This window comes from Bemisia tabaci, chromosome 4 (genome assembly GCF_918797505.1).
Source record: "Bemisia tabaci chromosome 4, PGI_BMITA_v3".
NCBI lineage: Eukaryota > Metazoa > Arthropoda > Insecta > Hemiptera > Aleyrodidae > Bemisia > Bemisia tabaci.
The window spans coordinates 36652170-36663182 of record NC_092796.1 but is presented as its reverse complement, the minus strand read 5'-3'; the positions used below and the strand labels follow the sequence as shown (position 1 = coordinate 36663182).

The 11013-nt window shown below is 38.0% G+C and overlaps 1 protein-coding gene across 1 annotated transcript; it reads right to left on the bottom strand.

The window, feature by feature from the left end:
• Positions 1–748: 748 nt before the first annotated feature.
• Positions 749–6858, bottom strand: LOC109031448 (cathepsin B-like cysteine proteinase 4). The gene is made up of 6 exons (XM_072299778.1): positions 6787–6858; positions 6005–6211; positions 5203–5412; positions 4457–4662; positions 3231–3365; positions 749–1074 (listed from the first exon to the last, which is right to left on the bottom strand). The coding sequence occupies exons 2-4, from the start codon at positions 6140–6142 to the stop codon at positions 4525–4527; spliced, it is 486 nt and encodes a 161-aa protein (XP_072155879.1). The 5' UTR covers positions 6143–6211; positions 6787–6858; the 3' UTR covers positions 749–1074; positions 3231–3365; positions 4457–4524.
• Between the last annotated feature and the right edge of the window lie 4155 nt (positions 6859–11013).

Genomic DNA, 11013 nt, shown 5'->3' with positions numbered 1-11013 from the left:
GATCCAATTTTCAAGCATTGAAAAGTGAGTTTCCAACTCCTTCCAGCCACTCTATGTTATTTTGAAGCTTAAAATACGTATTTCTTGAAATAGCAAAAACTGCACTTTCCCACTTGCCGTCCGAGCCCCTCAATTTCAATTGGTCCATTTTTCGTCTCAATGTGGTCACCCCACATGCGTGTGGAATCCAGTGAAGGGCGCCTATATCTTTCACTGCTTTTTCTTTTGAGATGTCTACATCCTTTCAATTCAATGGTATATGTGTTATATTCTCAATGAGCTATAATACCATATTTACGGATGACCTGTGTATATTAGCTTAGTTCTATCTTACAATGTCCATTGATATTGTTCAGGTGTTCCTGAACATTCATGCCCGCGCCTCCTTGTGGCTTTCGATGGCTAGACTTCTGAGGTGTCATCAATTATACTCCTAATTTCATCCGTCTCTCAGACTGAGGAATGTCTGATTTAAAGAGGGGCTGAAAGTCGGGGATAAACATGAGCCTTTAGAAACTTCATTACTGTAGTTCTGATGGAAATCTGAAGTTGTATATTCGTATCCTATGCGGAATTTCTGACTTTCTAAAGGAGGACCTTCTTTCAGGGACTTTCATCTCCACTTTCGTTTCCTCAAAAGTAATTTAGAGGTTTTACCTCGGCGTCGGCTCTTAAACCAATAGCGTTTCCAATAAAATGATTAGATTTTTTCAGTAAGGAACACGAAGAAGAACGTCAAATTAACATGCTAAGATTTTATTATGACTTTTTTAACGTGTCAAGAGAATGATAATTTCGAATTGTGATTAAATTATATTGAGGGATCATCTTCCTCGTCTTCATCGGACTCGTCGTCGGGGTGTCGGGGTTCATGAAAGTGTCCTGATGTCGCGAGTTCTTGAATATATGCCTCATGGATGCCGATCTTGAATACTTGCTCTCCTCCGTTGAAATCTTTCCAGGTATTCACTACCAGCCAATATTTGTCTCCATCTTCCTCTCCCCAACCGATCGCTTTCACGTTTTTCCAATAAGATGAGGCTTCCCTTGCACCCTTGGTAACATGATAAATCCCTGAAAAAGAAAGTCAACGCGAGGCGTGATTATCGATGTTTCCCCATTTGAAACTACACTGAAAAAAAAATGTTCTCGGTGCAAACATGGTGATTCTTGAATTTGCCGCCAAGAATTTTTTCTATCTTGATTTAAGCTGAATCCTCCTTGATACAAGAAAAATGATGCTTCCGTTAAGCAAAAAATTAGTTTATATTAAGCAGCAAAATGGACCACTAGATAAGGTACGAATTTCAGCATTCTGATACATGTTTCTTAACCAAAATTTTACGTAAAACACGATGCTTACAACGAAAATTACCGAAATTAACTCCTTCCAAAGATATTTAATGATTCTTAATGCGTGAATTCAAACCACCCGCTCATGAAAACTCAATGCTCTACGTGATTCACATCGCGCGCTAAACGTTATCATGACAGTCTCTGCGATATAAAAATCTGGCAACCTCAATCTTGACGCTTTGGCTCAGTTATAGCAAATTGCTAATAGTTTGAACAACACATGATGGGAAATGAACATTGCTCGATTGAAAAGCTTGCTGAAACCGTTGTAGTGGGCGATTTGACTCACGTAGAGTTTTGAGTTTCTTGTGAGCGGGCAGTTCAAATTCCCTGTAACCAATGTGAAATAAAAACGTTAATATCTTCGTTAGGAGTTGGTTTCCGTAATTTTCGTTGTGTGAATCGTTTTCTACGCTAAATTCTGGTTAAGAAACATGTATCAGATCGCTTAAATTCGTACCTTGTCTAATGGTCCATTCTTGATTTACGCAAAAATACTTCTTGGCGGCATATTTAAGATTCTTTGTTCTTCAGTGTATGGTAAAGAATCGATTATTAAGTTGTTCGTTCCAAGCACCCTGTTCATTGGTCCTTTTTCATGGGTTTAAATGACAGTTTAAGTGATTGGTCAAACAACATCGATGGAAAACGCAATTAGTTGTTCTGCAAAAGAAAGAACAAAAATCCATGCGAATGTTGAAAAGTTTACTCAAGAACTTTATTTTTTTACATTCATTTGACAGCGCAATTTCTGTCCACAGGTTTGCTAATTTGTTCGTTTAATTAACGGATAATCAGAGAAATTTTCAGTGAAAAATTCCCAACGGTTTCCTTGTCAAATTAAAAAAAACGAGTGAAAATGTTACAACATAGAGATGAAGCTTCTCTCATTCTTTTAAGCGCCAATCGCAGAGTCTCTAAAATATATTGTCTATAAAAAATATTGTTGTATTGGCTAATCCGTAGTTAGAGGGTTCTTATTTTAAAATTTATTTTTCCAAAAAATAATCAAGCATTATACTTTTATATTATGTTATGTTTTTATGAGACGCAGTCAATTGAAAGACTCGCTAACAATACAGATTGAAAATGACAGGGCAAGTAAGACTAAAGTTATGAACTGCTTGAATCTTGGGGAGAGTCGAAGAGCCAGTCAGACACTACCGAGCTACGGCAAAGAATGGGTTCATTACATCTCAAAATCGGCGAATGTGACATAACTAGTACGTATTTTGTTCTTTTTGTGGAGTGAAACATTGTACAGATATTTTTTAGGATACAAGGAATCAGGAAAGCTGATAAAATTTCGCAGCAATGCATGAAGTATGACGATGAATTGAAGGCGCGCAACCGTGCATAACCGCGAGGGTTGGTGTAACAAATTATCGAACGCTTCAGCTTCACACAGTAGTAAAGTCCAATTTCAGGGGACGGACGGAACCAAACGGCTAAAACACCTTGTGTTTAATCATGAAGACTGAAAACTTTCGCTAATGTTTAATCTTTTGAGGGAGCCAGATGCAAAATTTTCGCCAAAAAGCTTTGTTAAATTTTCTTAGACAAGAAAACAAAGTTCACTGACATTTTCTATAAATGACGTCACATGTTTTTTTTTATTAAATAAGCTAGTTTTCATTTCAAAAATTTAGCATTTTGTAAATTTTACAATATCACAAACGTCGAAATCAAACGTTTTCTGATGGTTGTACCGCTCATAGTCGCGTGAATTTGCAATCGCAATGACTGATGTATTGTTGAGAGCGGCTTATTTAACATTTTTCCAGAGAATTTGTAATTTATCAGAAGGTTTAGCGCATCCAAATGCTTTAACGGCAGTTTTCTCAGCGTGACAAAATATTTTATGTGAAACTCACCTCCTTTGTAATCGAAAAAATCTTCGTACAGTAGAAAAGTCAAACAAACAGGTCCACGTGCTATGATCTCCTTCTTAATCACTTCTTCATTGTCTGCATGAAAATCGGCTGCTTCTAAGTAGTACCATGATTCAACTGTTGTAGAAAAAAGGAGAACAAATTAATATTAGGAGTCCTTTCGAGCCTGGTTTTATTCTACCTCATTGGCCAATTTAATAAATCTTCATAATTGGCTCTCTTGGATAAAAATTCAGTGGTTATGATCCTTAGGAAATCTGGTAAATCTGGTGACTACTTCTAAATGTCTGTGAAAGCAAATCATGAGCACCTGGTTCCATTTACCAGCCGCGTGAAGAGCACTGTTAGTGATCTAGTACTGGCTACTACATTTTCTAGGATGCATATACATTCAGGAATTTAGTAACAACTGACTATCTTTTTTTATCAGTGCGCTGACCTAGTTTGAGAGACTGACAGTCTTTGAACCCGTTTGAATTTTATACTGTGTAATAAAAATATCTGCTTCATAGTAATTGATCATATTTCTATTTTTTGATCCAATTTACTTAAGTTGCCAAGTCAGGTTCCCTTTTGTAGACTTTGGTAAGCTGAGGGCTCAAAGATCAGCCAGAATACATTTTACCACAGGAAACTCTCAAGACCAGTAATTTTTTCTCTCTTCTCGAAAGACAGCAAAGGAGCGTTCTGCATGGTTACTCTCGCAATTTTTTAGTGGCGTTTTTTTCTAAATGTAAATCCAGAAAATATATCAAATTCATGGTGAGGCAGCCAAATTTTCCAAATATCGATGTTCTACATACTTTTAAATGGAAAAACGCAACATCAAAAACAATATAGACTTGCGAGAATTACTCTTGTAACGCCCAAATGAATTTGTCTTTCTTATTTCCGACACTCAGCAATCCTTCGGTATTTTTGATCAATGAGAGTGCTAACTGTTGAGTTCTAATGCTCCTATTTACTTTTCCTTTGAAAGCACTTCTTCCTTAGCATGATACCTCAGCTTAAAGATACAGGTTTTAAGTAATTATCAGAAGGAATGAAGCGTGGGTCTCTCTCTTTTTTAAAGAAGACCTTTTTTGCAGAACTACTAACGATCTTCAACCTATCCCAGTCAAATCCAATTCCTTTTTTCTTAGGGTACGAATGCCAAGAAAACTGGATAATGTAAAGCTACAAAATTATTTAACTGGTGTGGAACTAACTTTTCATGCGATCGTGCTTGGTGGACCCTCTGGGATAATCGGGTTTGTGCACTTTGATGTGCAGTTATTCAGCTCCATTTCAACATCTTTGCATTCCTCCAGTTCATCTGTAACTTGGCCCAGTTTTCTGGTTGAGATATTTTCCTCTTCGGGAAGTATTTTCCGACGGTGTGTTTGCATGGCTTGTATGAGTACGGCTGGCATCCCTAGATTGGCAGGTACACAAATACTTAAAATACACAAATTAACGACGTTGAGACATAGAAAAAAAGATAAGAACGCTCTTGACGTTTTATAAAAAACCGACACTCCTGAGATAAGTGAGCATGGATGCAAACGCGAATACACTCTCGTACCATTCACACGCAATATTCTCGGTGTAATATAATATACGTATAATATAATAACAAGGTGGAGAAATGGTGTTGGGTCCATAAAATTTCGCGGGGAAAACAAAGCCAAGAAGTTCCAAAAATTATAATTAGAGTCAAAATTAAATTTTTTGAACTCTAATGCGTACCAGTACGAAACTGAGGGGGGAGGAGAGTGTAGTAATAATGTATAAGGTGGGAGAAACCAAGGGTGTCACTACCGCGGTGGATGACGTCACAAACCGAATATTCCAAAGCGCGATATCTCGGTTAGTATTGAACATAGAAAGTTGCTGTTTGGACTGATCTTATTATTTTTAGTTGATCTTCAAGAATCAATCATCAAAACACAATTCTGCCACTTGTGCAACTGACCCATTCAAAAGCTCCACTTACAATGGATGAGTCGTATTCACCACCGGTTGGCACTCCGTAATCATAGGCCCAAATCCAAGAATCCGGAGCGAAAGACGTCTCATTGCACCTCTCGGCACATCGTAAAAGGAAGTCGGCAGAAAACTCTCTCTTTTCGCCTTTATTCTTGATGCAATACTTGTCCGAAAGAATGGAGGAAATCACAGATGGCTGCAAAAATAAGTATTCGAGAATTATACATCGTCCTATACGATTACCCTGCTTAAACAGCTGTTTCTCCAATCTACATTTTTTGAACTGCGAACTTCAAACCGCCATTTATCCAGCTAGTTTGGTTCGATATTTTTGGAAATTGTTTCTTCTCAAATATTGGTAAAACTTTGCTGTTTTCTGATATCCGTATCAAATTTTAGAGTTTTGGTGCGCACAACCTTAGTAGCACAGATCGCGATAAATTGCAATATCATGCCAAAGTTATTACTTGGTGTCAAAGTGTTATGCATGTTGTCCATTCACTAATTGAAGGGGCTTTTCTTAAACACATTAATTCCAATGAAATAAATAAGTCGGACTTTATTTTCGGCCTTACAAACTGCGTGCCACTTGCACGCATAAAAATACTTTATTGATCGTTTAAATCAGCATTTATTGACAGAAATGATGTAAACATGTTGGAATTTCGTGGTAAAGAAAGTCGCAAATTTTTCGATATTTTTTTCGATCCTCGTTACTTGGGAAGGTCTCGGGTACTAGTAGACGTCACGTACTGTATAAAACTTCTGTGATGAATTTAACGACTCACCCCATCGGTATTACAAGGGCCTTCATCGGGTGCATGACTAAATTGTTCAGCACACTTTGGATATTTTGTACGAAGATCAAATTCCTTTGGTACATCCTTTGGCCATTTTGGGTCACTCTTTTTAGAACTGGTAATCATTTCAGCCTTTACTGGTCCAAAGTGCCGCTGTATTTTCTCGGAAAGTGTTCCTGCCTTAGCGATTTTTAACTGAAAAAACGAGAAACAAATATTCTTAAAAATCGAGTTCCACTCCTTGTCCATTAATGTTTTTAATTTTAGGACATATGGGAGAAAATTATGCAACTTGTGATGATGCAGGTAGGTTGGTTTCTCTTATAACTATCCGATGATAATATACAGTAGGGTGGTTCGAATGCAAACGATATGTATAAAATGATACACTAAATTAGCCCATGACTGACAAAAGTCACAAATATTCTCTTCAGTACAGCACTCCTGAACAAGGTGCGTATCAACAAGTATTTTTAACACAGATCACAGGTAGGTAGCACTATACTAATCAGAGTCATTTGTATTTTGCCTTTAAACCACTGTTAATTGTAAATATTCATATCTTGTTTACCTGTTGGTTTTCACATTTTTTTGTCTGAGATTCATTTTTCTCTTGAAGTTTTGAAGGGAAAACATAATAAATAGGATTTAATTAATATCTTGTCCACAGGCACATTCCATAGAAATAGAGCTGATTATTGAAAAAAAAATACAAAAAGTTGAAGCAATTGCTGCCATTTATCACATTGTTATTGATAAATCAAACTTACCTCCACGTTTTGGCCTCTTGAACGCTGAGGAACGCATTCACTCTCGTGAACGAGAACCAAGCCAAGAGATCTTTATCTAGAACAAATACACATTTCTGTTTTCATGCGAATTGTTAATGACAGTGCACAATCTCCTAAAAGTATACATCTGTACAGGGCCGGATTTTCCTACTTGCCGCCCATGGGTCGCCTGTATTTTGCCGCCCCCTTCTCATTCGTTTTGAAACATCAATAAAAACCATCAAGTGAACGTGCCAGGGGGAAGGGGTGCATAAGACGAGTTTACTCGTGTTGAACACATTTTTTGGGAAAGTCCTGTCAACACTACTAGCAAAAGGTCACGGAACTTTGCGCGAAAGTCAAGTTTCGTAAACCTATCTCTAATGGACAAGGCCTTCCATTCATAAGAAATGAACGAAAACATTATGAAAAAACAAACACAAAATTTGGTTTAATGATTTTAACTTCCGCCGCCGCGCCGCACCGACCGCACCGTGTTCGGCGCAATGCGTGAAGTATTCATGCATTCTTGTAGGCGTTATCCGTTTCCCGCTGACCACAATAACCGCACTGTGGTTGATGCAATGCGTGAAGTATTCGTGAAGTCTTGTAGGCGCTAATATGTGTTACATGCCGATAGCCGCGCCGAGGGCTTATCTCCTTTTCATCTCAAGTCCTTGTCATCATTTATCCCTAAGTCGCGCCGTTCCAGGCCAAATTGCGTGTTTGATTTCTCTCTTAACTCGACTAATTAAAGGTGCTGTCTCTTGTATCACTAAAAGACGACAAAATTAGAAATTACTATACTCTCAGGAAATGAGAGATTTTGTAGCCTTTTTTCGTTTGTAATTTTTTTTTCAAAATCCGATTTTTTTTAATACCTGCATTTAAAAGAATTGCAAAATTTGCCGCCCCCTAGATTTGCCGCCATGGGCCACGGCCCATGTGGCCACCCCCTTAATCCGGCCCTGCATCTGTAATTGGGGCCTGTATTATGAGCCGGAATAGCTGTGAAGCATTGTACATTGGCGGATCTGGAAAGTTGGCAATATTTTTTTCTCTCCAATTTAACCTATGGAAACCTATCGATTATCGAAGAGGCCAGGTGTTCCGACGAAAATCGATTGTTTAACACATGTTTAAATGGAGATACAACAATGTTGCCAACCTGCTGGATCAGTCTCAACAGCATAAAGTAGTTTTTGTCCACTCAGGTAGAGATATCTAAACTAGATTCCTGCCTGGGTCCTCAGACCTGAAAACCTGCTACAGAGAACACTCTTGCTCATAATTTACAGTTCTAATTCAAAGCATTCTAACTATGAAGACCATAGTAATGCGCACTACTTTAATTGCTCCTTAAGTATCTAAGAATTCATGATTTTTTTATCAGCGAATTTAAATTTATCCCGTTTTTTTTTCTTCAGAAATTCGAACCATTCAGACTGGAGAGCACTCTTAATTCAAGTAATTAATTGTTAAGTAATTTCAGTGATTAATTTTTTATGAGATATACCAAAGAAACAACTGAATAATTTAACTTCAAAATTATACTTTTGAAAAAAAAAAATGTCGATCGTAAACAGAGCTAGGGAGTTATTGACAGAACGAAAAAAAGAATCGTGTTTTCCATTTGCTGAAAATTTTCTGAGGTGAATATGGGTTAGACGGACTTTCTGAGGCCCTCTCGCCCCCTTCTTCATAATAAGAACGGCCCATAACAGAATCGACTCATGCGAAAAGAACGTAGGTCCAAAGCATGAACCGTGTTTTTTCTGGCCAACAGCGGAAGCTGCACGCAGTGGCGAGACGTAAATGATCGACTATCGATATTTCCCCATCTGTGCCAAAGAATCGCCTATGAAGGTGTTCGTTGCGAAAACCCTGTTTATCGATCCTTTTCCATAGGTGTAAACGGCAGATCATTCGATATGTCGCAAAGCACGCCTCGCCATGTCACTTAGCTAATGAATTTTTGGACTTTCTCCCTCTTCACTTGAGTCGATTCAACTTGTGGTTGAAAGGATAGTTGGACTACATTTTGCAAAAATAAACTACTATTTTCGACTCATATTAGAAACAACATATGTAGCTATAATTTATCCTTGCAGGTAGGTGTTTTTGTGGATGAGCCAGAAATAGTAGTCCCTCATTGCAAAATGAAGTCTTGTTCAAGACTCGTTCATAGGGTCCATTTAATCTCTTTCCATGCTTGAAAAAGGGATGATTAGGTGGCAAAATACGTCGCAACTCTGATGTAAGGGCATATCTCAATTTCTACGTGAGCTCTGTTTTAAATATGATTTCATGCTTTCTGGGGCTCATTTTGAAATTGAGATACGCCCTTACGTCAGAGGAGCGACGAATAGAGGGAACGACCTGAAAATCACAAAATTGCGGATTACCATGCGACCCTAAAAATTCTAAAAAAATAAATTTAAAACAATTGAAGTGCTAAAAAGCAAAAAAGTTGCGCTTACCTTTCTTAACGTCTCGGCGATCAAACCTGAGGTTTGAGAATGATGTGATGCCCCGACGATTGGGCCCACGGGTTTTATACATTTCCCTTTCAGATAGGTTCTTGTCGCAAATCTTGAACATATCGACGCTTCTCTGAAGTGAAGGCAAACCGTGTTGTTCCCGTTACTGAGAGCTTACCAGAGGTCAAGTTGGAATGACCATACGTTCCTCCCTCAGAAGGACGACGATAAAGGACAATCGGCTGGAACCCTCTTAAACTTGAGAAGAGCGCTCGGTCATTTTTGCCACATTCCATTGTTCTATTAGTCACCATTATCGTGGGTGACCACTCTTATTGTTGATTCTTTTTTAAACTTCAAGTTGTTTTGAAGCACTTGGCTTTGTATTGCATCTCAAAAGTAAAGACCGTTTTATAACACCTCTTGAGACAACAGTATGTGATTCATTTCTAATCAATGTCCAGACTTAAAATACTTTGTTGTGGTAAAGTACCTCGATTCGGCTCTGAAGTCTATAATTGTTTGCTTTGTTCCTAACTACATGAGTTGATTCTAATTTAACTTTAAACTATAGTTCCTGGTAAGGAACACTGCTTAGCTTTGATCGCCTGAAACTTATTCAGGGCGTCCTTAGCGAAATTTGGACGAGGAAACATATTCTTAGCCTGTCTTATGGTACAGTGCCTAATGTTATAAATAAGATATGTAATCAGGCAGAATGTTTATTTGAAAATAGTTGAGTACCATTTTCGAAATTGTTGGATTTAAAGACAAAATATGACAACTATCGATGGATATAATTAATTTTTTCTATCGTAGACTATATTCATCTAAAGTCTAGTGAAGAACATTAACACAACCGAGTAGCACAGATTGCAATTAATTACAATTACACAGTCAACTGATTGTTAATATGCGGGGTGTTGTGAATGTTGTCTATTCACAGATTGAAGGGGCTTTTCTTATTGGAATTTATTGCAATAAACACTCCTAAGAAAAATTGTTGTGTATAAGCTAACTACGTAAAAAATGAGTCCACCTTTTACACTTTTTTAGGAGCAAGTGAACCATACTCACATCATGGTCTTCCGTTTATTTACGTCATTCCGAGCGCAATGGTCAGTTAATGGATTATCTTTATGTACCGCGAGTAAGAACGCCGTATGATCATTCGGGCGTTGCCAAATCTCCCATTTTAAAATGAAATTTTGGTCGGACACTTGTGAATATTTTTATTCCATTCTTTCAGAATATTTGCTTGGCAGTTGAATCCAACGTATCAAAAAATTTCAAGGAAAAACATTCATCGCTAGCCTTAAAAATAATCTCTTTCTCGAAGGAAATTCGACAACGCTCGAATCTTGATACGGCGTGTTTCCTCAGCGCGGCAGTATTGACGGAGCAATTATCCACCTAATTATGGCAACAGCGGGGCGTGGGGCACGTAATTTTCCCCTCGATTTGATCTGATTTTTCAATTTGGAGGCGCAACCGTCCGATTGAACGCTCATTACACCGTGGCACGACCTTGCAATACGCAGTTGCACACGCTCACCGAGTCAAGAGAGTCGGCCAAATTTCACATTATCCGAGAAAACTGATGCTTTCCCTCCTTACCAAATACTCTCAACGCCAAACGAGTTCTGCCTCCTTGAAAAACTTATGACCATATTTAGAGTACCTATACATATATCATGGAGAGTACAGACATGTCGAAATATGGAGCTCTTAAGACCCAAAAGAGCAG

Excerpts from the sequence above, each read along its gene's own strand:
- LOC109031448 (XM_072299778.1), bottom strand. The coding sequence starts at position 6,142 with ATGATTACCAGTTCTAAAAAGAGTGACCCAAAATGGCCAAAGGATGTA. Across the intron at positions 5,413-6,004 it reads GCCCTTGTAATACCGATGGG|CCATCTGTGATTTCCTCCAT; the intron begins GTGAGTCGTTAA and ends TTATTTTTGCAG. Across the intron at positions 4,663-5,202 it reads TAAGTGGAGCTTTTGAATGG|GGATGCCAGCCGTACTCATA; the intron begins GTCAGTTGCACA and ends CTGCCAATCTAG.